Genomic DNA, 26,744 nt, shown 5'->3' with positions numbered 1-26,744 from the left:
GTCCCCCAGGAGACATATGGCAGTGTCTGGAGACATTTGTGTTTGTCAGCACTGGGAGGGGGAGTACCACTGGCACCGAATGGATAGAGGCCAGTGATGCTAAGTACCTTCCAATACCCAGGACAGCACCCCACAATAAAAAATTATCCAGCGTTGAATGGCAATAGTGCCACAGTTAAGAAATCCTGAGTTAAAACAATTACTGCATAACTAGTCCTGAAAACAGGACTTGATAAACAAAAGAGAATACCTGAAACGCAGAGAAGAGTGTAACAAGTAAATGTGTCACATAAGCACAGCTATGAAATTCTGAAAAGGACACAAATGTAGGTGACAGAGAATTTGAAAACTATACGGAGGTAGGATTATACATGGAATGAGGGAAAATGTACAGAAGGGGAAGGAGCTGGGTTATAGAAGAAACACTGAGAAGGCTTGTTGGATGATGCAGAGTGAGTTATAGCCAAGAGGGCACATTCCCTGCATGGAAATGATACTGGCCTAGGAATGCTAGTTTCCGTCTGTAAAAGCACAGAAAAGGCCTACAGGCACACCTTGTTTAAATGCACTTCGCTTTATTGAGCTTCACAGATGCTCCATCCCCTTTTTTCAGATGTTGCATTTTTTAACATTGGAGGCAAGACCCTCCAAACAGCAAAAAACACTGACTCATTTTATTGCCATACCTGCTTTATTGTGGTTGCCTGAAACTGAACCGCAGTATTTCTGAGGTGTGCCTATGGGGTAACTAAGGTCCCTTTCTCCATTAACAGTTTATGATTCTGTAACACTGGGTTTCAACTCATTTCTGAAGAAAAATTTTACAACTACAGAAGCCTATCCCCCCAAGTTCTGATTCCACAGGCCTGAGGAAGAACCAGAACATCTGTATTTTTAAAAGCTTCCAGGTAAGTCCGACACAGAGCAGAGAACCACTGTTCGGACCTCTTCCCATTACAGCATTATCTGTATTATGTACTCAATGCTTCAGCCCAAATAAAATAATTCAAACTATTAACTCCCAACTCAGGACTTTCTGCTTTAATAATTACCTACGCCCTCTAACCCAGTGATTTTCAACCGGTGTGCCGCAAGAATTTTTAAAACATGCAATACCTGACTATTTAGTCAGGGGCACTGACCTCTTTTCCTTAGATTGTCAAATAAAAAAATGACAACAGCCAACACAATGAGAGTCATCCAGTATGAATGAATCAAAATTATACCTTGTTTTTTTTTGTCAGATCAGCAATATAATATACTTTTTGGTGTGCCACAGAATTTTAGTAATTAGTTTATGTGTGCCAGGAGATGAAAAAGGTTGAAAATCGCTGCTCTAACCCAATAATTCTGGGAACCTATCTTAAATAAACAAATAAAAACAATGTTTTATAAACAAAGATGTTCTATTTTAAACTTTTAATTAATTATAGCATCACCTTTAATCTCTAAAAATTAAATACAATATAAATGTTCAATTACAGTGAATAATTAAAGAAATTATGGCAAATTTATGATAGAATACAAATTAACCATGAAAAATGATGATTACCTTTTAAAAAAGTAAAACACTCAATAACACTATAGGAAAATAACAAGAGAAAACTATGTATAGTGCAGGACTTCGTGTTAAAAATAATTAAAGATTAGAAAAAAAACTAGGAGATGTGATTCAAACTGTTAAAATTAGTTATCTCTAGGTTTGGGGATTATGGGTAACTTTTATTTTCTTGTTTATAATTTTCTGTGCTTTCCAAATTTTCTATAAATTATGTGTTACTTTAAAATTGGGGAGAAAAGTTGGCCTGTTCTGCTGATATAGGCTAGACAGAAACAATTCGTGCTAAGGTTGAAGAGATTTAATTTTCAAAAAGATATTCATGGTTTCTTATGAATACTTACTGAGGGCTCAAAATTTAAAACAAAGATCAAAACCACTAAATTCTTTTAAAAAAATATTTTATTGATTTTTCACAGAGAGGAAGGGAAAAGGATAGAGAGTTAGAAACATCGATCAGCCGCCTCCTGCACACCCCCGACTGGGGATGTGCCCGCAACCAAGGTACATGCCCTTGACTGGAATCGAAACCGGGACCTTTCAGTCCGAAGACCGAGGCTCTATCCACTGAGCCAAACCGGTTTCGGCAAAACCACTAAATTCTTAAATAATGATGAATATGACATAGCATTCACACTGGGATCAAATTATTAGTTACTATAAGAGAGCATTCCTATAATCTCCTTAGGTGGGGAATCTATTATTTTAAACTCAGGTGGGGCTGAAAGCAGGCTGAAAGTCGTCCAAGCTGACAGAGCACAGGGCAGAGTCTACCCAGGATGTGGTTATAGTGACCAGTCTCCAGCCATGAATGAAGCTTGTCAGGCCAAAAGGTTGCCTGCTTTATGGTAAAAGAAATAACGGAAGGATCTGCTGGATTTGGTATGCTTTGAAAGATGTTGGGGGGGGGGGGGGGGCGGAAATAATCTAGAACTGAGATTTTCAATCTTTCATCTCATTGTACACATAAACTAATTACTAAAATTCTGCAGCACACCAAAAAATATAATTTTTGCCGATGTGACAAAAAATAAGATAGAATTTTGATTGATTCACACCAGATGGCTATTGTTGTGTTGGCTGTTGTCATCTTTTGATTTGACAACCTTAAGGAAAAAGAGGTCAGTGCCCCTGCCTTAATGGTCAGGGATTGCATGTTTTAAAAATTCTTGGCGGTACATGGGTTGAAAATTGCTGTTCTAGAAAAACGGGTACCGAGAAGCAGCTCAGGTGGAAATTATTTTGAAATTATTGCAAAATCTTACCTATTTCCTGCGTGGATTAGCCAGTGGTGGCTGCCACACACCCAGGGTTTTCAAGGATGTCAAATACAGGTGTATCTCCTTCCATTGGGCTTCGCTTAATTGCGCTTCACAGATGCTGGCAGTTTTTACAAATTAGAAGCAAGAGCCTCCACCAGCAAAAGATCAGCACCGGCTTCCCTGCCATACCGTTTCACTGCAGTGGCCGGGAACCAGCAAGGGACGCCTCTCTACCCGCCTTCTGCCCCGTAAACGCACTCAAACTCGCAGACCAGGTGCCGGTTTCTGGTTATGAACGTGGGGGCGCTGTATCTCTGCCAGCGGTTAGGGCCACGAATCACAACCGCAACCTCTAGCAGGGCAATTGACAGCCTGGTTCAAACAATGTTACCTCCACACGTCCCAGGTGCACGGCCCCCCGGCCCGGCCCCGCACGCCTCCGGGGGGTTCCGGGCCGAACCCGCACCCTGCCCGCCCAGCCCGCCGGAGGGAGCGGTGCTCGGCCCGGGTAACCTCCGGACTCGGCAAACACACCGTCTCCCTCCCCCCGGAGGCCCGCACCGCGGCCGCGCAGGCACCCGGACATCTCTGGCGGGAAAAGATTTTTTTAAAAACAAACACAAACAACAAAAGCAACGACTTCTCCAGAGCTTTCCAACCTGGAGTAATACCTGAACGCAAAAACAGAGTATAAGGTAGTTAGAAGCCCAGCTGCACCGACCGGAAGGCGCTGGAATAAGGCCAGTGAACGGAAACCCGGGCTGCCCGCGACGCGGCGGGGCTGCCGAGACGGCCCCCCACCCTCCCCGGCCCGGCCCGGCCCTGCCCTCGACGGGCCCTCGGTCTGGCCTCCTCGCCGCTCAGCGGCGCCGGGAGAGCAGCCCCGTGCCCGCCGCCGGGAGAGGCCCGAGGCCACCGCGTCCCTGGAAAGCTCGGCCCGCCCGACCCCCGACTACCGACCCGGTGTCCAGCCTCCAGGTGCGAGGCCGGTCCGAGGCCGGCGCGTTACCTGCAGCAGGTGCAGCTGGGACACGAGGCGCCGCGGCAAATGGAGGAAGCAGTCGCGAGCGTTGGTGAAGGCCACAGTCACGGCCGCCCCACCCGCACCCACCAGGCGTTCGCTGCCCCACATCGTCGGCCGACCCCGACACCCCAGCCGCCCACCCTCGCCGACTCCGGCCGAGCCCGCAGGCCCGGGCGTAGGAGCTGGATAATATCGATCGGCCCCGCCCCTTCCAGCGGCCCCGCCCCCTCACCCCCCCGTCTCGCGGCCCCGCCCCCTTCCCGTGGCGCTTCTCCACGCGCGTAGGGGAGGGCAAGCCAGCCTTCTGCCTCCTTCCTGGCCTCTCCGCCGCGCCGCTGGGGGGCGGCACCCTGTTCACTAATCCTCTTTTGTAGGAAACGACGGCCGACGCTGTCGATTCTCCAGCCAATCCCGGCACGCCTGGACCCATCCCTCTCTCTTATTGGATAAACGGGAGTGCCGCCGGCGGATGTTGTCGTTTCTGTGAGAGCCAGAGCCGCCAAGATGGCGTCGGTCGGCGGGGAGCTCGGCGGCTTGTTCGACCACCACGTCCAAAGGGCTGCTTGCGACACGCGGGCCAAGTATCGGGAGGGGCGACGGCCTCGTGCCGTGCGGGTAAAGTGATTCTCATTTCATTTGTTACCCGCAATACTTGTGTGTGAGTTCTAGCCCCACGCGCCCAGCCCATGGAAGGAAAGGCTTGAGCGGCTGCGGGCGGATCCATCTCTCGTGGAGAGGGGTCTGAGGAATTCCATCAGCTACCCAAGGGTCTCACGGCCCCTTTGGTCCACGGCGAGGCTGTCAGCTCTGCGAAAACGGGGCTTCGCTTTAATCATTGTATCTTTCGTGTTTACGACTCTCCTTGGCACATAGTAAGCACTCAGTGAATATTGAACTCTTTCCAGTAACTGTACCCAGCCCATTTCTGGAAAATCTATCCATTGAAGGTGGTCTATTTTATGCTTTAGTTAGGTGAATTCACGTGGAGTGAGCTATTTATCAGAGAGAAGGGCACATTTTTTTAAATTTTGTTTTCTGAAAACTGGTTGAAAAATATTGTTTTTAAAGCTTTTGGCTATTTTTTAAAGCAGATTTGTCTTAGGCTTATTTACGAAATACATTGAACTTGTTTGCATTTCTTTCAGGTATATACAATTAATTTAGAATCTCGGTACTTATTAATACAAGGAGTTCCTGCAGTGGGAGCGATGAAGGAATTAGTTGAACGATTTGCTCTGTATGGTGCAATTGAACAGTATAATGCTCTAGATGAATACCCAGCCGAAGAATTTACAGAAGTTTATCTTATTAAATATGTGAATTTACAAAGTGCAAGGTAATGTGCAAGTGAAGCACTGTCCTACTGCCCTCACTGCCATGGCTATTGTTGAGGCCCCCGTTTTCCCACATTCATACCGGAATTACCCAATAACATGGCCCTTTGTCGTTCTTGTCTTCCTCCAGTCTTTAAATGTTTGCCTTACTAAAACACTTTCTATCACATCATTCTCGTGTGTAACACTTTGTCATGTGGGGCGGTAGATTAAAAATTGGGTTTAGAGTAAGTTTTCCAATTCCCTTGCTTACTAACGTCATGATCTTGGACAAGTTATTAAACCCTAGTAAGCCTGTTTTGCTTATTCTATAAAATCCATATGATAAAAGGGCCTGCTTATTGAGGTTGTGTGAGGCTGAAATGAGGTAATCCATGTAAAGGGCTTAGCATAACGCCTTCTGTTCAGAATGCAGTAAACATTAGTTATTGAGGTTCTTACTGTTGTGCACCTAGAATTAATGCCATCTCTTCCAGCTTTCTATATAACATAAACTGTTCCAAAAATGCTAAATGTAAAATGCCTTACCTGTTTTTATGTAAACCCTCCCTCCTCCTAATTTGTTCCAAGACCCATCCTTCCCTGGTTATTACAATTCATATTTCCTTTTCTGTGCCACAAATAGCACTTGTCTGCCATAAAGCACTTACTTTATGGGGTCAGGTGTTACTCTCAGGTCGCTCTTAAATGCAGTCTCACTTTCCTAACCAACTTGCCAGCTCCTCATCGTTAGGGAAGCTATTTTCTAGAGTCTTTGCATTTCCCACAGCACCTACCTAGTACAATTGGCCTTGGAGTTCGACATCTGGATTTGAACCCCAGCTCCACTCTCCATGGTAAACATGACCAAGTTCGAAATCTCCCCAGGCCATACATTCATCATAGGGTTGTTGTGAAGTGTTAATTCAAGTGAAGCACTCAGGACACTGCCCGGCATGTGGTAAAAATCTCAATAAGTACTTCTTCTTATCCCTGAGCACAGAAGTACCTCAGTATTTATTATAATGCCGGACCAGTTATAGATGTTTAGTACTAGTAAGTATTTGTTGAATGACACCATCCTCTCATTGATTAGTTGCTATATATTCAGTATTTCCTCAATTATTGAAGGTTTTACAGTTACAATATTTTTATTAATTTTTTATATAAGAACACATTGTGCTGAGAAGGCTAAATTAGGTATGAGCTAGGGCCATTTAACACAACACAGAGAAAATCTCTATTTTATGGCAATGGATTGTGTACCTTAGGCTAACCAGCTGGATTCTAAGTTGGTTAAAGGGAGCCTAGATATGTGTGGATGACTTAGCTCAAACCCCATTAACACTGTTGGGAGAGGGGAGGAAAGGCTCTTAGAGTATGCACTAGATCAAGAAGGCCAATTCCATCCATAAGCAAATTACTTAATTCCCAACCCATATGATGTACACACACATAGCAAAAGCTGGACTTTGCTCTTTAGATCTATGCATTGTATACTGGTCAAGTTTTCATCCTAAGTAAATCTAGATTAATAAACCATGCTATCATGTTCTTCTGTTTAGGATAGCCAAGAGGAAAATGGATGAACAGAGTTTCTTTGGTGGATTGCTTCATGTGTGCTATGCTCCGGAATTTGAGACAGTTGAAGAAACTAGAAAAAAATTACAAGAGAGGAAGGCTTATATAGCAAGAGCTACTAAAAATAAAGGTATGGGAAGCCTGTTACTAAACACCTATGTGTCAGGAATTCTGCTAAGTATAGCTTCATGGAGCTCTCAGTCTAGTGGGAAGAGGGGCAAGTAAATGATCACAATATTCAACAACTGTACCACGATTCTTTGTAGCACTCAACGTAATCTGGGCTGGGAAGAGAGAGATGTTGGTTTGTGGGAGACTTCCTACAGGATGTGAGAGGGGGCTGAGTTTTGATGGATAAGTGGACATGATTCAGAAGGGGAGAGGAAGAATGGGAAGGTGGGCCAGATAGCATGTTTAAAGGCCCAGTGGAATAAAGGAGCATCGTGCATCTTAAGGAGCTGTGAGTAGTACAGGATAACCACACATGGGCTTCGGTTAGAGGTAACGTTAGAAAAGTGGCCAGAAAGTGAATCATAAAGGGCCTGTGTCCCATGCTAAGGAATTAAAGCTTTTACTTGAAGTGAGAAACAATTAGAATTTATAGACCAGTCCCCTTTGGCTAATCTAAAACTGCTAAAAGTGGGAAAGTTTTACTTTTGACCAACAGCTGGCCAGGTGCCTCATATGCCCAACTGAGTTTCCCTAGACACAAATTCCAGATGCCTGGAATGGAGTCATGGGATCTGGTATGTGGGTTGTAGGACTAGAGCAGTCAGAATTAGATTAAGATAGCATTGTGGTCTGAAATCTGAATGTTAATAGAGGCTTAGATTACCAAATTTCCACCCTTTGGGTAAAAGTCAAAGTCAGTGTCCATAAAGCTATTGAATATGATGAGTTTGTGGCTGATTGGGGAATGGGCATGTGACAATGGTGAAGAGAGAAATAAGTGGGGAGATTCTTTAAAAACTTACCTAAAAATTTGGCAAGAGAGCTGTTGAGAGTCCCTGGTAATTTGTAGAGACTGAACTTTAACCTGTGGGATATGTAAATAACTAGCTCCATACAAACTTGTACGTGTGAGGGGCAAAGGAAATTATTAAATATGGGCCCAGCTTATTGCTTCCTATAAAAACTAAGCAGCATATACACTCATACTGTATGTAATAACATGGAAAAACTCTCCAAGGTCTACAGTTAACTGGAAAACACAAAGGTGCAAAGAAATGGGTATTGCAGGAGAGAAAGAGAGGTAGGTAGAAGGAAGACATACTGGACAGATGAGTAAGAAAGTAAAAATGATTATTTATGGGTGGTGGAAACCAGGCATACGGGGAGCAAAGAAAGAGTGTAGTGTGACACTACTATACCTTTATCCTTTTTAGCTTTTAAACCACATGAAGGTATTGCCTGCCCAAATTGTAAGGGTAACATTTGTTAACATTTTAAAGCAATGTTTGTTTTTAGAATTACACTTTTCTGAATGATGAAAACAAATGAACTATTTCTGTTTCCCTTTCTCCCACCTTTTAAATTGTAATGTAAAGATTATTTCATGACAAAGAAGAAACTGGTTACAGAGTATAAAGACACAAAAGATTTTAGACAGAACTTCCATTCAAAGAAATCTGGATTTTGTGAAGCTGCGCTGAACACTTCTGCTGGGAACTCAGATCCTTGTCTTCCTTATTCTTGTGAATTGCCTTTATGTTATTTCTCCTCAACATGTATGTGTTCGTCAGGAGAGTATGAGAACAGAGCATCAAGCTCCTCTCAGCATGGGAGAAACTGTGATGAAACAGTGGGGCATTGTAACCACAATGACTCTTTGCAGAAAATGCAGATGAAAACTTTAAGAAATTCAGTGGCCTGCCCTGGTGCACAGAAGGCTCTTACTCCTTCAGAGGCAGTTGACAGATTTATGCCTAGGACAACACAACTGCAGGAGCGGAAGAGAAGAAGAGAAGATGATCGTAAACTCGGACCTTTTCTTGAAACAAGCACTAGCAGTAATGAGGTGCTGATTGGGCCTCAGTTACCAGACATACCCAAAGTGGATATGCATGATGACTCCTTGAATACAACAGCGAATTTAATTCGGAATAAACTTAAAGAGGTAAGACCATTTAAAGAAGACTTCTAAGAGACGATTTGGTTATAGGACTAACCCTAAATGGAGAATTACTTATGAGAACTTTAGTATTGTCATTTACTATTTTTCATTTTTAGTTTTTGATGTGTTTATTGAATTTTACTAACAAATACCATTTGCTTTGATACCATTAATCCTTGCCTTAAACAAGAAACAGAATACTAGCCCTGCTGGTGTGGCTCAGTTGGTTGGGTGTCATCCTGTGTACTGAAAGGTTGTTGGTTCGATTCCCGGTCAGGGTACATGCCTGGGTTGGGGGCTTGATCTCCAGCAGGGGGCATGCAGGAGGTAGCTGACCGAAACTCAGTGTTTTTCTCTCTCCCCATCCCTTTCCTTTCCTGTCTCTAAAAATCAATAAAAAACATCTTTAACAAAAGAAACAGAATACTATGTTTTATAATGTGATTAAAGAGGGGCAAGGTAGCTTACCTTATGTACATTTTTTACCTGAAAATTATTATCTGATTAAGGATAAGGGGTTGTTTTATAGTAATAAAAATCTATGGACACAGTTTTTATGCTTAAGCCTCTTTTAAGTTTTTTAGTTTGCGCTGGCAACCCTTCCTTTCTTCACATACAGCTGAACTAAGGCATGGATACAGACACAGAGCCGTCTCAGCCAGAGCTGACTGTATTTTCAAGAAAAAATATGTTAGGCCCAAATCCTAGGAATAGAAACAGTAGAACAATAAGGAGAAATCCTATACAGTAAAAAAGGCTAATATGTAAATTGTCCCCTGGACCAGGAGTTCTACTGGGAATTCGACCAGGAGTTTGACCAGGGGGCGGGGCCAACCAGCCAACCACCCTCGGCCCCTCCCCCCGGCCAGCCCTTCGGATCTACCCTGGCCACCTGGACCCCACCCGTGCATGAATTTGTGCGTCGGGCCTCTAGTACTAAGTATAATTTACTACGGTTTCAAATAATTTCACAGTTTAAGTGAAGACTGTCTTATTCTGCTTTAACTTATTGTCTACTCTTTTTTCCATGATGCATTGATTTCATTTTCCCTAAGAAATTGAGGATTATAACATTTTCTGATTATTTCTTTAAATTTTTCACCACCACCACCCCCCAAACCTCCATGTCACTAAATATATCAGACATTATCAGTGTTTCAAGTTGTATGCAAGCAGGATATCTATCTGTACCCATAAAATAACAAGGGACTTCAGATCTACAAAGGAATGTTAAGTAGAGCATGTTTACTTCTCTCCCTCAAAATTTTTTTCTTGTTAAATGGCTTTAAAAATGAAGGTGGGGGTGAGGGGGTAAGAGATCAACCAAAGGACTTGTATGCATGCATATGAGCATAACCAATGGACACAGACAGTAGGGTGAGGGAATGTGCTGGGGAGGGGGGGTGGGAGCAGCTGGGGAGAGGTAAAGGGGAAAAAGAAGACTCATGTAATACTTTAAACAATAAATAATTTAAATTAGCCCTAACTGGCTTGGCTCAGTGGATAGAGCATCGGCCTGCGGACTCAAGGGTCCCAGGTTTGATTCCGGTCAAGGGCATGTACCTTGGTTGCGGGCACATCCCCAGTGAGGAGTTTGCAGGAGGCAGCTGATCAATGTTTCTAACTTTCTATCCCTCTCCCTTTCTCTCTGTAAAAAATCAATAATATATATTTTTAAATTTTTTTTAAATTAAAAAAAATTTTTACTCCCATCAGTGTTTGGACAGAAAACTTTGCTCTGTGCCTAGATTGTAAGCTGTACCTTGAACTTGTGTTAGCTCTGCTTCAAACGTGATAGCAAGGACTGAACTACTGGACATATTATGTCTTCTTTATTTATTCTTTGACGATAAAAATTAAGTTTTTCTGGTTCTTTTTTTTTAAACTAGGTGATTTCAACTGTGCCAAAGCCTCCAGAGGACAAGCTGGAAGATGTGCATACAAGTCATCCATTAAAACAAAGAAGAAGAATATAAGATTACTAGTAGCAAATTAATATTTTCTACGAGTATTTTTAGCCTGTCATTTTCATTCTTGAAGAGATTTTACTGCTGCTATTTTTTTTAATGCACTACTCTTTGTAATTTCGTTCAAGCTACTTGTTTAATTTAGTTTCATCTTTTAAAATTAGTTTATTGTGGACAAAATACTTGCCAGCCAACTGTTTCCCTTAATAAAAACTTTTCTAGAAACTCCATCTACTGACTTTAGTTACATCTTATTGGCTAGAACTGGGCCCATGACTATTCCTGAGGAGTCTGGAATAGTGAATGTTTTAGGTTTCCAACTGCTATGGTTGAGGAAGCAAGAGAAAAGAGGGTTGGGAATGCCTGACTTGATGCTACAAGATCCAAGGTTGTTGACTAACTTAAATAAATTAGCTTATCATTACCTATTATAGATGCTATTTTGACCCATACTTACTATCACAGAAACTGTTCTTATAATATTACCTCTCACATCACAACTATATGTGAATTAATTGAAGGAAATAAAGATAGGCAACCAGGATCTGTTTTTTATTTTAATACAAGTATTGAGTGATTCACATTCAAAAACTAGACAGAATTCAGGATGTGTTTGAATGCCAGGGTTTCAAAATCAAGACAATTCTGTAAAAAAGTTAATAAACGATTAGAACAAAGCTGAAATTAGAAGCTTACATGCTTTAGTTAACTTGTAAGAAGTTATTTGATCTATGGCAGAAACAAATTAGAATTTGTAATTACTAGACTTCTACCACTACATTTAGCACACTCACTTTTTTTTTTCCTGTTAGTAGACCACATAATGGAAATCCAATTGTGTCCAGGCTGTTTACATATTTTTACTGATAAAAATAACGAGAAGGCCCATACCAAATGGTATCTGTTTTTCGTTTCTCCCTATCCTTAAGGGCCTCTGGCCTAATGGATTGAATTTGAACATATCAGTTAAGAAGGTTCATCTTCAGTTATGACTTACTGATCCAAACTTGTTAGGAGGGCACTAAGTGGTAGGTGGTCTTTTTTCTTTTTTTTATTGATTTCAGAGAGGAAGGGAGAAACATCAATGATGAGAAGCATTGATTGGCTGCCTCCTACACGTCCCCTACTGGGGATTGAGCCCACAGACACAGCATGTGCCCTTGACCAGAATTGAACCTGGGACCCTTGAGTCCCAAAGCTGATGCTCTTATCTACTGAGCCAATCTGGCTAGGGCTAGATGGTCTTAACAGAAGCTGCAGGCAAGGGGGTTGGCCCTCGTTCCTCGTAAGGCAATTAGATATATTTTTGCTGAATTCAGGTAAAATATTTATTAGAGACCTGGCCATAGAATTAGGAAGAATACATTGCTGTCTAGGTCAGCCTTCTCAGACTTGAAGGTGTTATGAACCTCCACTTCAGGGTCTTATTGTAATTCTGATGGTGGTGGTCAGGAGCTGGCGGGGCAGGAATTGGGAGTTGTTTAATGGGCACAGAGTTTCAGTTTTTGCAAGATGAAGAGTTCTGGAGATTGCTTGTACAACAGTGTGAATGTACATTATTGAACCTGAATGCTTAAAATTGATTTGGATGGTAAAGTTTATGTTAGGTGTCTTTTACCACACACACACACAGTCTGACAGTCCTAAAGGGAGGAGCTGCTAAGTGGGTTCTTTGTTCTTGAGTGGATTCCTGATCTGTGAGTGGAGGCCAGCACTCCTCCCCATCCCTGCCAACATACACAATACACTATTTGATCATGGTGAGAGAGAAACCTTTCTCAGGTCAGGCACCAAAAAATACTCTGATTCAGTTGGCTTGGGGTGGGGTCTGAGATTCTGCATTTCTCATAAGTTCCTAGGTGATACCATTGTGCTGGTGCACAGACTACACTGAGTAGCAAGGCTCTAGATAACTGGGTGACAGATGGAGTCTCTGGGAACAACTCAAGAACTGTTGGTGTTCCATCAGACATAGTAGTTACTCCAACCCAGTCCATTATTCTGCACTGTTTGACCCATCAGTCTCTTAAAACAAGAAGTCTGCCTTTCACATATTGCGTTTTACCACATATTTCCAGACATAACGTGGGAATAGCTCTGGCCAGGTGGCGCAGTTGGTTGGAGTGTTGTCCCGTAGACCTAAAGGTTGTAGGTTCAATTCCTGGTCAAGGCACATACCTAGGTTTTGGGTTCGATCCCCAGATCGATGTTTCTCTCTCCTCTCTCCCTCTGTCCCTCCTTCCACAATCAATAAACATATCCGTAGGTGAGGATTTAAAAAAAAGGAATAAACTACATTGGAACAAGTTAAGAGAGACGAGCTAAAATGGCTAAGGATAGCTTATGCAAGTTCATTCACAAAATCATCTAAATTACCACAGAATAAAAAGTTTCTTCAAAAAAGAAAAGTGTCTCCTTATGTTTGCAAAGCAGAGTTGATCAGAGGCAGAATTAAAGAAAATGTTAATGAGTCAAATAAATTATTAGGCTGGCTCTTCTCAGATAACTTGTCAAATCCAAACATGAAAATAAACCTTATGACCACAAAATACTATATATGTGTCCAAATTTTTTTAAAACTTAATTTATTCTCATTGACAACATTTGGGTTGAAAGATATCAAGTTTTCTCCTAGCAGTTCTTGCTGAATCCACTCTTTATTCACTGTTCTATCCCTTAAGTAAGCCCAATATACCCTGGTTTTCTTTGGGGAAATATGAACATACAGGAAATCGGGACTTGTGTACAGTTGAAATTACAAGCTCAAAAGAAAAGCCTGTTGAATAGAATTACTTAAACAGTCACTACTGTCTTGGCTCCCAAAGCACTAGGATGGGCTGAGCCCTTCATGGTTGCCTAAACTTAGCAGGGAGCTGAAGCCCTAAAGAGGTGTCTTAACAAGTATTATTTTCAGATCCTTTCAAATGTTCCCTCATCCTTTTTGGGCTGTTGGCACTGTACCTTTGCTTCTGGTAAACATTGTCCAAACACCTCCAACAAAAGTCTCTCTTCTTTCACTGCTTTTTCAAAGTCGGCGAAAGATATCTTGCCATCATTGTCATAATCCTAAAGAGGAAGCCCATATTGTACAACTATTTCTGTGATAAAATAAGTACCACAGGGCAAAAACTCTCAAGCTTAATTTTTAGTACTAGAACTTGTTCCTGAAAGGATCTCTTGGGAGCTCATCATGTGAAAAGGATAAGAGTTAGAGCACTCACAGCCCAAGATGGACTACGTGCAGACCACCGCTAGGCCTTTAGGGATGGTTGGGATCTGATAGGTGGGGAAGTGTGTGGAGGAAGTGCAGAATGGCCCAACCTGAATTATGATAGTAAGCAGGGGCGTAAGTCAGGAGAAGAGAGACCTGCCTCAAGTGGAGCATTCGTGACAGGGGCTATGGGTGATTAAGTAAATCATGGGGATAGCATGTGTGTGGGTTATGCAGGCCTTTAACTGCTTCAGTGAATTTGGATTTGATCTGTTGGGTCTTTGTTGTTGTTGTTTTTCTCACTTCAGGGTATAACTAAATCAGGGCTGCTGAAAGTCTAATCTAGAGAAAGGTTTGAATAATTGTCAGAAAAAAGTTCATCTATAACATTTCCATTCAAAAAAGAAGAGGGTGGGTTTGGTATGAGTGAACATTCTGTCTCTCAAGAAGTCTACCCTGAGCCCTGCCAGGGTCTAGTGAGTACTTCCAGTGGACGGGAATACTCTGGGTCTGTGTTAGCTGAGTCTGAGACTCGGCAGTCCACATCATGTTTCTTTCTTGAACTCCAGAGTCATGGGTTAGCCACGCCCACAAATCTTAGGGTCACAAATCTTCACTGGTATCCAGTTTAGGGTTACAGTAAGGAAAGGAGAGAAATTACTAGGTTCATTAGAAAAGGATATTATTGGTTTCACTGAATTCTGTACCCAATTTTCTAGTGTGACCTTGAGTAAACCCATCTGTGCTTCAGTTTTCTCATCTGCCAAATAGAGATAATGTCTACTTCACAGGGTTGTTTTGAGGATAAAATGAATTCATATATTAAAGTTCTGTGAAGGGCCTGGCATATAGCAAGCACTCTATAAAAACAACCTTTTATTAATGTTATTCTATTATATTGAGTATGTAGAAGAATTGGAAGGCTAAGGTCAGGAAGACAGACTAGAATAGCATCCAATTTAATACACACTAAATCTACTGCCTTTCCCACAATTAGTGAGGTTTTACTAAATATTAAAATACTAGAAGCCCGGTGCACGAAATTCGTGCACGGCGGGGGGTTGTCCCTCAGCCCAGCCTGTACCCTCTCCAATTTGGGACTCCTGGAGGGATGTCCGACTGCCCGTTTAGGCCCGATCCTGGTGGGATCGGGCCTAAACGGGCAGTCGGACATCCCTCTCACAATCCAGGACTGCTGGCTCCCAACTGCTTGCCTGCCTGCCTTCCTGATTGCCCCTAACCGCTTCTGCCTGCCAGCCTGATCACCCCCTAACCACTCTGCTGCCAGCCTGTTTACCCCCAACTTCCCTCCTCTGCCGGCCTGGTCACCCCTAACTGCCCTCTCCTGCACGGTTGATCACCTCCAACTGCCCTCCCTTGCAGGCCTGGTCCCTCTCAACTGCCCTCCCTTGCAGGCCGGGTGCCTCCCAACTGCCCTCTCCTGCTGGCCATCTTGTAGTGGCCATCTTGTGTCCACATGGGGGCAGGATCTTTGACCACATGGGGGCAGCTATATTGTGTGTTGGAGTGATGGTCAATCTGTATATTACTCTTTTATTAGATAGGATAGAGGCCTGGTGCACGGGTGGGGGCCAGCTGGTTTGCCCTGAAGGGTGTTCCTGATCAGGGTGGGGTTCCCTTGGGGTGTAGGGTGGCCTGAGCGAGGGGCCTGTGGTGGTTTGCAGGCAGGCCACGCCCCCTGGCAACCCAAGGGGAGGCCCTGGTATCTGGAATTTATTTTCCTTCTACAATTAAAACTTTGTAGCCTGGGGCGGCAGCCATTTCTGGGGCAGCAGCCATTTCTGTGGCAGTTAATTCACCTTCTACAATTGAAACTTTGTAGCCTTAAGCGGGTGAGCCCAGCCAGGGTGTGCGGAAAGCTTTGCTTCCCCTGTTGCCGCCGGCAACCCTGGCCTGCTCTCTCAAGCTCCATTCTGCCGCCATTTGTTTGAATTTGTTTACCTTCTATAATTGAAACTTTGTAGCTTGAGTGGAGGCTTAGGCCTGCAACGGCTATCGGAAAGCTTGGCTTGCTCTGTTACCTGGGAAACCTTGCTCTCTGTGGCTGTAGCCATCTTGGATTGGGGTTAATTTGCATACTCGCCCTGATTGGCTGGTGGGCGTGGCTTATGTAGCGGAGTGATGGTTAATTTGCATATTACCATTTTATTAGAGAGGATTTCAAAATGAGAAAATTAACATTCACTTGCAAGTGATTCATTTAATCACTCAGCAGTTCCACAAATATTTTCTGAGCATCCACTATCAGCCAGACACTGTTCCAGGCAATGGACAGAGCAGAAAACAAAAACTCCTGCCCTCATACAGGCTGCATTTATTATGGAGTGAAATAATTTCTTCATCTTAGCTTTATCCAACATCCACCTGCTTGGTTATAATGAACTAGTGGCCCAGTGCATGAAATTTATGCACGGGGGGTGGGGGTTCCCTCAGCCCAGCCTGCACCCTCTCCAGTTGGACATCCCTCTCGCAATCTGGGACTGCTGGCTCCTAACTCTCACCTGCCTGCCTGCCTGATCACCCCTAACTGCCCTCCCCTGCCAGCCTGATCTCGCCCCAACTGCCCTCCCCTGTTGGCCTGGTTGCCCCCAACTGCCCTCCCCTGTTGGCCTGATCACCCCTAACTGCCTCTGCCTCGGCCCTCACCACCATGGCTTTGTCCTGAAGAAAGTCGGACGTCCAGAAGATGGCTGGTCAACCTGGTCTAATTAGCATATTACCCTTTTATTAGTATAGATGGATTATATAGGATAGGATTGCTTAAATGGGGGGAAAAAAGCCTTTTTTCAGCAGGAGGAGATGCTCTTGGCAGACAAAAATACATAATCCCTATATCTGGACTGATAGCCAGCCATATGCTCTATATTGCCAAAGCAGTCATTAAAAAATTGAACCACTTTCTTACACCTTACACCAAACAGCTGTTGCCCTTAAAACTCCTCCTCAGCCCCCACCTTAGGTTCTGCCTTCCCAGTTCACCCAGATTAGGTTCTGATTGGTTGGTTTCTATGCCAGTCAGTGTCTCCGAGCCTATCTCTAGGCCTGATCAGAGAGGTGGGGCTGCTGGCACAGCCCAGAGAGAAAGAGAGAGGCAAGGGCTGATCAACAGCTGCCACAGAGGCTGCGGATCAGACCCTGCCTCTCTCTCTGGGACTCTTTCTGGGACTCGATCCACAGCCCCCCTCGGCAGTCACTGACTTCCGGTGTTCAGTCGAGCCTTCGGTCGTTACAGACCCTGGGTTTTTATATATATTAGGATTACAATATTTGATTCTTACCATTTTCTTCAGCGTTATCTCTACCAATTCTTTTATTCCTTCATCAGTCTCTTCCTCAGATAACTGCTGGTGTAGACTGTTCTTCAACATGTCAAATATTTCCTCTCGAGAAATGTAACCATCATCACCATTCAAATAATAAACTTCAAAACAGACTTTTCAAAGCATAAGATATTTAAAGACTTGGATAAGGACAGTTAAAATAATAATAATAATAATAAAAGCCTAATATGCTAAGGCCACTCAACCACTCGCTATGATGTGCACTGACCACCAGGGGGCAGACGCTCCGACCAAGTAGGTTAGCTTGCTGCTGGGGTCTGGCTGACAGAGACTGAGTGAGACGGGCCGGACACGCCCTGGAGCCCTCCCACAGTCCCTCCCCGGCTGGCCAACCTCCTGAGTCCCTCCCAGCTCGATTGTGCACCAGTGGGGTCCCTCAGCCTGGCCTGCACCCTCTCACAATCTGGGCTGAGGGACTCCCCCACCCGAGTGCATGAATTTTGTGCACTGGGCCTCTAATATAATAATAAAAACAATTTATACAACCTACAATTATTGGTCTATATGGTAAAGAGATTTTAAAATGAAGCACCTTTTATTATATTTCTTTCCACAAGATAAAATACCCCTTGGAACGTGAAAGAAAGATTTGTAACTTCTGGATTTTGAAACAGAGTTTAAAAAAATTATGAAGCTGAAATAAAGGGGATACATATTTTTAAATCTCTGATCATACAATACATTTATACATATGTGTGTAAAAATCTCAGCTTTATGATTCTCTTCTTACATAGAGAACAAAAACTAAGTACACACTTTGCTCTGTCACCAACATTTTCCGGTGTATTTAGCTAGTGAGTCTGTCATTTCTTTGGGGCCTGCCTGTCTACATAACTCAGAAAAACTGATCTCTCCCTGGAGTGACGTCCACCTCACAGAGTAAGCACTACTACAATTCACTCATTCATCCACAAGTGACTTACTCAGGTCCTGGGAATACAGCAGTGAAAGAGCTCTTGTGGTGTTTGTAACCCAGTTCAGTGTTTACAAAAGCACTAGAACCATGTATAAGACTCCAGAGTATTAGATTAGCTGTGCCTTTTTGTCGAGTTTCTCCAGTCTGTTGCATACATGAGTTTGCAACACAACCCTACTAGAAGTAGTATCTTCCCCCAAATTAACATATCTTGAAATGTATATGAAACATTTTTAGGAAGTGGGGTTAGAGGAGGAAACATTTTTTGATAGTGTGATGCTATTCAGTTACTATACAGCTACTTTCAACGTCACAACCATTTTCACCAGGTATTAGTATTGCCACAAGAATTTACATACAAGAAACTTAGCTTTTCACTTTTCTGTGAGACTTTTGTATAGGAATGTTGCAATAAGCTTAATGGCAACTATATTTAAATGTTATCCTGTAAAAAATTAGACTGAAGAAAACACACAAAACTAGAAAATAAAATATGTCGAAAGTTGGTGATTTTCTTTAAAAATGTGTTTCTTTAAAAATATGCTATCACTTTAAAATGTGTTTAATTTAGGAATCCTTTTTTGAACATTCCAAATCCAAATTCAAGTGGAAGAAGGGATAATAAAATTGCTTACTTCCTCAGTTCTCTGCTGTCTTCTCTTAAGCAATCTGTCTCTTTGAAAACTACTATTTAAAACTATTCCTATTATCTTTCCAGGGCTCCCTGCCCCAAATCCTGGGACCCGAGGTGTAAAACAGGAAATACACACCACACCAATGGTACAGGTGAGGTGAGGCCGCGGTTATTTCTAGGCAAAACTGTGAACTGGGATAATGTCTTTGGAATTCCTAACGTTCCTTTTCTGTAAGAAGCTCTCTTTATAATCCTCCTCCCTTTGGCTTTCATTGTCCTAGGCTTTTCCCCTCTTTTCACTCATCTACACTTACACTACAGTATTGATGTCTGGTGGTTAATGTGTGTTTTACCCTGTTTTATACACACACACACACACATACACACACAAGCAATGACCCGATGGGACTTGTGCACTACCCATATCAAGGCCTATTTCCTGATGAGCTCAGCGGCAGTCTCAGAAATGTCCACCTTATTAGCCGATAAGAGTTGGCATAAGTCCTAACCCTTACTTTCTATTATTAGCCTGGGCCTTAAGCCAAAGACCCATCCTGGTGACAGATGAACATTACAGAACCAGTGAATGAAGTGTTTGGGGATCTTGGGACTAGGGACTCGCCTATGAAATAGCCTACCCATTTCAACTGGCTTGTATTTTTTAAAACGGTCATAAACTATTTTTGCAAGGTTGCTATAGAGAACACTAGTTATATATTTTTAAAAATATTTAAACATTCACTAAATACAAAATTAACCATATATATTACTAAGCCAGTAATCCCATATAGAATTCTTACACTTCAGCTTTTCTTCAAAAGTCCCTCGAAGAAACACTGATAATCCTTTAACCCACTCACTTACACTTATGCAGTTATCACTGTCTTTGTCAAATGCAAAAAATACTGAAAAAAAGCACATATAAGTGTATTATAATTTACAGCTATTTTATAATTCAAGAATATGTATGTATAGATTTTAAAAAATCTCCTCCCAAACTGAGGGGAGAAAAGGGTTTTGGTACAATCATTCTCGAAAAAGTCAAAATTACTGAAAAAGTTTCCTCCAGATTTCTATAGGAAGAAAAGTCATTCTCCTCCATGATCAATGATGATCTTGTTTTATACAGTTACTATGTACGATGATGGAGCCAATCAATGTAGTAATTTTTATTCTAAAAAAGTGGCAAAATTCTGTTCTAAAGAGCTTGTGCAATGCCTAAAGATAAATTACTAAAATAATACTATTTTTAAATTACCAATGAAAACTTAATATAATCCTATAGAAAGTAAAATATTATCGACTCTTTTGGGGGTGATGAATGTTAATTATTTTGACTATGGTTATGGGTTCAAGGGTGTACATATATAGATCAAAACTTACCAAATTGAACACTAAAAATCAGTTAGTGAAAATGAATGGCTCATATTAAATAACTTCCTATTTTAAATAAATTATCTTTTATTTTTTTCAGTATAATGAGTATCATTTTTCATTTTTATGAGGAAAAAGAAATCACTGAAAAATTTCCATGTCTACAGCATATGAATTTATAGACATCATGATTAAAAGTCACATGCTTATCTTTGAAAAACAATATTGCTAGCTTATTTAGCCCATTACTAGTTATCTCTCAAAGTGGTACAGTTATAAGACATCTTGAGCAAATTTATATTAAAAACCATCCTGACAATAAAATCAACTACTGCAGCACTACCAGAATTGTCTTTCTAGTTTGGCATTTAAAAATTCCAAGTCTTTGATGAAAATTAAATATAAAATATTTGCCATACATTAATCTACTTATATATGCCATATATATATATATATATGTTTGCCACCTCAGCTTGGCTCATTTCAGACCCTTATGACTTCTTACCCCTATTCATTAGCTTATCATCAGTCATTCCAAACAAGCCATGCAGGATCATTCGAAATGTGCTCCGATCTAGTCTAGCGTTATCAAGCCTCACATCAGGTTTTTCCACCAAGCTGTGAAAAAGTATTATGAGGCTCTCGACTTCACTTTTCTTGACTGTAAAATAAAAATATAAATATGACTTAATTATTGAGTTCTCCAACCTAATTTACAATATTTTACTAAAAACTATTTTTCCCCTTGATGCGAGATGCCATAAAAAGTATGACATGGACTTGTTACTCAAGAGCTTACACAATTAAGATGGTTCTCACTCGGAAAGAGGAGTTGGGCCCCTTTCATGGGAATGGACTTTGAATTGGGCCTTGAAGGATGCATAGTATTTTTATAGGAAGGAATGAGTTGGGGGTGGTAAAGAAGTGGAGAATTCCAGGGAGAGGGAACAATATGAATAAAGGAAAGAGGTAGAATGGAGGTTGAGGTTGAACATGTCTTCCTGGGAGCCAGCAAGTGGGAAGTAAAAAATAAGATAGAAGAGAATGGGGTGGTGGTAGAGGGCCTTGAATGCCTGGTCAGAGGATTAACATTTATTTTACTGGAACAGTGTCTCTCATGGTGTCATCTTTGGCCCATCTGTATGAAAATCGACCCCTTCTCCATTGCTTGTTAAACATGCAAATTGCCAGGCCTTGCCTCAGACCTACCTCAGAATTGCTAACAGCAGGCCCAGGAATTAGCTTTAAAACAAGAGTTCAGTTGACTCTTCTATGCCTTAAGGGCTGAGAAGTAGTTCAGGAAAAGAGAAGTGGCAATCTGTATTGAAAGGAAAACTGGAAGCACAGAAGCCAGGTTTGAAGTGACGGGGCCAGGGAGATGGAAACGAGGTCAGAGAGTGGGGAAGGAGCCCGAGATACTGCTAAACAAACAAACAAACAAATAAAAACACACAAAAAACTAGTAGGACTTGGTGACTGGCTTCAAACTGAAACTTTTTAATACTCATGTCCCTGGATCTCACTCCAGACTTAGTGACCTAAGGGGCAGATTTAAGAAGTGCACAGGTGATTCTAATGCACCATCAGGCCTGAGAACTCGGGGATTAGACTTAGTGGATTGGGGGGTAGTAGACTTAAGTATTTAGGTTCTACTTCCATTTCTGAGAGACTAAATAGCTGAGAGATAGACAAGTTATATAGCATCTTTACGCCTCAGAGCCCTCACCTATGAAAACTGGGTATCGTCTGCCCTAAATGACCTCTGAGAGTCCTTAAGTTTCTAAAAGTCTGATTCTATGAATCCAAGGTTGAGAGAACTGAAAGAGGAGGGAAAGCTGGTTACTATTTTTCTTGTTCTCTTCCTTGTCCTCCCTCCCTCCTTTCTTGTTTCTGGGGAAGGTGGGGAGAAAAAAACTGTTATTTTAGATGCTGTCTTTGAAATGACTTCAGGTTACCCAACTGAAATTAATAACAACACATAGCAAATAGGCAGTTTACCATAATAGGGCTTCCACTGTGGTCAGAATGACTTGGTTCTTAGGATTGACAAATCTAAAGAATAAGCAATTACAAAGATACCCAATAGTATTTTATTAACTGAATTAGATCCTCAGGCTTCACACTGTAGCTAGTATAAAATATGACTTAAAGGTCTTCTTGATCCAGCTAATAAGCATTTATTAAGGGTCTTCTATGAACCAGGCAATGAATACTTCCTGCCTGCCTCAAGGTTGTTACACTTTGGTGGAGATAAAGTGCAGTAAGGTAGTACAAACACTATGATAGATGGTGGTTGGGGGTAACCCAAAGAAAGGAATAATCAATTGGGGGGAGGTGGTAAGAAATTAACAAGGGTCCCAAGGAGAAGGTGTCATGAGCTAAGACCTGCTTAGGAGTAAGCATTTGCCAGAAGAGGCAGCTTGAATGTGTGCAGGCCTGTTCTGAGAGCTGCAAACAATGGGGAGCTTACTGAAAAATTGAGGCAAGTAAACAGGATCAGATTTGCACTAAAGGAAGATCACTCTGGCAGATTCTTGAAGCTACCTTTTGAGTGGTGAATCCAGATGTGACAGGTTGTATTTTCCCAGAGACCATTGGAACCATCTACCCCACATGCTCTTCTTTCAATGTGACTTGATACTCCAGCCTTAGAAAGATGGGGTCTGTCTACCTCACTTGAAACTAAGGCGGGGGGGGGGGGGGGGGGGAGGCTTTTGTGCTGGTTTCCTGTCAACCAATACAGTACACGAGTTATGAGGTGATGTGACTTTTCAAGGTTACGTAATAGAAAGGGATGCAACTGCTCTGAGGACAAAAGCTTGGAAAGACATTTTTTTGGAATATGAAGAAAAAGGAAGCTCAGATGTGGATACACTCCATGGAGTGCATAATATACGCTTGCCTGAAAGCAGTCCTGCTCAATTCCAATAAAGAATTACCACCGGAGTGGAAATGTTAGCACCACCACTACTGTGAATTAATGGATCCCTGAAGAAAGTGAGGAGCCGTTATCAGTCAAATATTGCAAGTCATCCAACAAAGCAATCAAGGATTTTAGACACAATCTTCAACTTTTCTGAGTTTATCCATGTGGGTCACATATTTTTTTTCCCCCTTAGCTTTGTCTAATGCCTTTTTATGATTCGACTATGGTTAAGTGGTTTGGGGAAGAATACAAGATAAAGTACTATTCTTGTCATTACAATTCAGGGGCATATATGTACCTTCAATAACTTAAGTTAGTGTGTGGGTCTCTCCTTATTGACTTTGTTCTGAGTTAAAAAACGAACATAAACCATTCAGCACAGTGTCTTGCCAATGGAGAGCTCAACAAACACCAGGTGTTAGTAATCTGAGTGTAAAGTAGTGATCTGGTTACAGTGAATCAGTGTAAAAAAGTTTCGAAAAAGAATAGTAACCCATTCCTTTGTTCAAACAATTATAAATATCTTTTTTGCAGAAGACTGTGGGATATGGGTCTGATCAAAGATTACAGATTCATACTTGTGGCTATTTCAGAGAATTGCTTTCAAATAACAAATTATGGTATTTAACACTCATTGCGGACATTGCTAAACATAATTTCATTAGGATGGGAGAGCAGTTATATATTTTTAAGTATAAAAAAATTCCCTTTGAATGTCATAAAACTCAGGCTGTTAGGAAAGCAGCAAGTGACAGAAGACATTCCATTCAACACTGGCTCAATCTGCCAGATACGACTTAAGGGGCGTATTGACGGCAGGGTTGGAAACAGGCCCTACAAGTGCTTGAGGAGTTTAGATAATTTAAAATGCATCCGGAATAAGAGAAAACAGAATTAAATCTACAAGGAGAGTTTTAGAAAAGTGGTGCCTATCCTAATGAGAAAAAGTGGAAGAGCTCAATAATGAGGCTGTCCAAGTGGCTGAAATAAAAGTAACTTCCTCAAATTCTAAAAACAGATTTTCAGTATTATCAGAATGGCTTGTGGTCATTACCACGGAAAAAACTTTCACGAAGTTACTTTTTAATGTCTGTCAGGGCAAGGAGTTCCCCCCTCCAAATCTGTTAAGACTAGTTTTTATAAACACTTGCTATGTTCAAGGCACCATGCTATTGCAACATCTACAGTATCCTATGTTACATATCTCTACCAACTCACTAAAGCACAGCAATCATCTGCTTCTATGGATTTTGTGCCAGAGAACTTGGTCCAAGTAAACCTTTATACTCTGAAATCCCTTATTAAATTTCAGATTATTTATCAGTCCTTGGTTGGCAGATAATCCTTTAGCATTTACGATCTCACGTAAATTTTCAAGCTCTTCCTTCCACATACACAAATATATTTTAGGACAGCTGGTTATTTTCAGTGTAAGTGCATGGATAATAGTTCACTTGCTGTCTGTTTTTTTTCAAGTGATCAAAACATTATATAGGAAACAGAGGAACTCTTAATTTGGAGCTTACAAAGCACTTGTTAATGTCCAGCTAGTATGTCTACCAATGTTTCTTTTTGAATAAAGATGCTCAGGCAGTGCTGGATGTCTGGTCAGTACTCACAGCTCTTGACGGTTTTACTGATGGATTCCACCAGTTTCCCCAGAGCCTTCGGGTCCATATTGAATGTGGCTTCCACACACAGCAGACTTCTCAGATAGCGTAGCTCCACGCCTGGGCGTCCTGGGCTGCTATTGGTTCCAGTTGACAATGTCATACCCAACACAGAATGTGATGATGGCTACATTCCAGCAACCAAATACGGAAGGTTCTCAAGTAATTGAAAAAATATGCAACAATGGTTGTTACCTCTCAGTACTCATTCCATGCTTTCATTAATGTTATTGTGATCTCAAATATCATAGCAATTCTAACATCTATATTTTCTTTGGGTCTAAACACCACTGACAGTGGTACTTGATATTACTGCCATTTATATTTTCCAGCACAAATTCTACAGTTGAAAATGTTTCCCTCCTATTTGAACAATTAAACTAAAAAAGATTACAAAGACCTTAAACTTTAAGTTGAAATAAATTCCCAGGCTATAAAAAGCTCCTTCAAAGATTATAACCTCATTTGCAAACTCAAACCCAGTATCTTCTCATGATATCCAAACAGAGGCTTTACTCTAGGAGCTTTTAAAGAAACATTAAACCCCACTTTTATCCCTCCAACTTACATCTGACTAACTGGTAGGAAAACATGATGCCAAAGGTGGACAAACAACCACTGTCTTAACTCTTGTCTATTGTCAAATCTTAGAGACCAAGCATCTTCTAGTTTGTATTTGCTCGTCTTCACTGTGGTAAGAAAAAAAAAAAAAAGTACTAAAATAAATTTTAATAAAATATAAAAACAAATTTTAAAATAAGGCAAATACAACTGGCGGGGAAAAGCTTTCTTAAAATTCTTCTATAGATTTTAAGTTCAAAATGGGCAATTTTAAAAGTTTGAAACCTGTCACTTAAGTCTGAATAACTGCTCTCCTCTCAGTTCTTAGAAGTTAGTCTATTGTTCTCCATAAAATGAAAGAAAATTGGGCAATAGGCTTTATAGCACATCCATGACTGATAGACTATGAACCCATATTCTAGATAAAATAAATTCAGGACACTCTTGTGGTATTTAAAACACCTAAATATATTAAGGGCAACCAAACGACTCCAAAACAACCAGAAAGAGGTAGCACTGGTATAAATTCAATTTTTCTGTCCAGACATTCATCAATTTTATCTCAGTTACCTTGGTGTAATTATCTGAGTAACATGGCATTGGTGGAGGGAGGAAGTAAGAGATGTTGACTTGCACTATAACATTACCAGTCCAATTTTCTCCCCATACCTTATTAGGAGACTGTTAAGGCTATCACAAGAGAAACAATGAAAAAGGTTATCTCCCAGACAGTCACCAGTCTGGAAAGAAAACAATTTTTGCCACATCACTTTCTTCCCAGTCTAATAAAACAGACAGTTGCCTCTAGTGGAGCAAAATCATCATATACTGGACCAGTCTGCAAAGGTACACCTTTAAGTTCATAGTAAAACCCTGATCATCAAATAACCCGATAAACTTATCTTTTAGCATTTTCATAAACAATTCTGAGAAACTTACTTTTGGATACAAAATATCCCTCAAACTTGCTGTATACTCAAGAGCATATAGATATCTTTTATTAGGTAACAGTACGAAGCTTTATGCCTAAAATTTAAGGAAACTACCCAAGGAACAAGTTGTTTTTTCAGCTAAAAACTTGGAGATAATGTCTTATCCTCCTACCACTTAACACCTCGTAGTGTTTCTTAATCATTATAACTTTACTTGTGACTCAAAGGAAGCTGATAGAACAGGGCTATTTTTAAGTAAAATAGCTATTTATTCAGCCTCTTGTCATGCCAAAATGTTTTGTGCATATACCACTGTAATTAGCACACAGGCAAAGTTATA

General features: G+C 41.3%; 2 protein-coding genes across 3 annotated transcripts in view; one reads left to right on the top strand and one right to left on the bottom strand.

Moving 5' to 3' along the window:
* The window catches only part of PEX1 (peroxisomal biogenesis factor 1), a 77,977-nt gene extending 51,237 nt beyond the window's left edge, over positions 1-26,740 (bottom strand). Inside the window, exons 1-5 of one of the 2 annotated variants that reach the window (XM_079786293.1) lie at positions 24,861-26,740; positions 20,821-20,976; positions 19,742-19,846; positions 17,329-17,483; positions 13,780-13,884 (exon numbers count right to left, since the gene is read on the bottom strand). In XM_079786293.1, the coding sequence (XP_079642419.1) occupies positions 13,780-13,884; positions 17,329-17,483; positions 19,742-19,846; positions 20,821-20,976; positions 24,861-25,014 (675 nt within the window). In that variant the 5' untranslated portion in view covers positions 25,015-26,740. Of the gene's footprint in view, positions 1-3,829; positions 4,034-13,779; positions 13,885-17,328; positions 17,484-19,741; positions 19,847-20,820; positions 20,977-24,860 lie in introns of those variants that run through there. The other variant, XM_079786292.1, reaches the window with a different exon arrangement.
* Positions 4,334-11,041, top strand: RBM48 (RNA binding motif protein 48). Its single transcript, XM_079786296.1, has 5 exons — positions 4,334-4,459; positions 4,990-5,180; positions 6,723-6,868; positions 8,286-8,854; positions 10,741-11,041. The coding sequence occupies exons 1-5, from the start codon at positions 4,349-4,351 to the stop codon at positions 10,825-10,827; spliced, it is 1,104 nt and encodes a 367-aa protein (XP_079642422.1). The 5' UTR covers positions 4,334-4,348; the 3' UTR covers positions 10,828-11,041.
* Positions 26,741-26,744: the final 4 nt, after the last annotated feature.

Source organism: Cnephaeus nilssonii (assembly GCF_951640355.1).
Source record: "Cnephaeus nilssonii genome assembly, chromosome: 12".
Classification (NCBI taxonomy): domain Eukaryota; kingdom Metazoa; phylum Chordata; class Mammalia; order Chiroptera; family Vespertilionidae; genus Cnephaeus; species Cnephaeus nilssonii.
The sequence above is the reverse complement of the archived record's forward strand: the minus strand, read 5'-3'. Positions and strand labels throughout refer to the sequence as shown.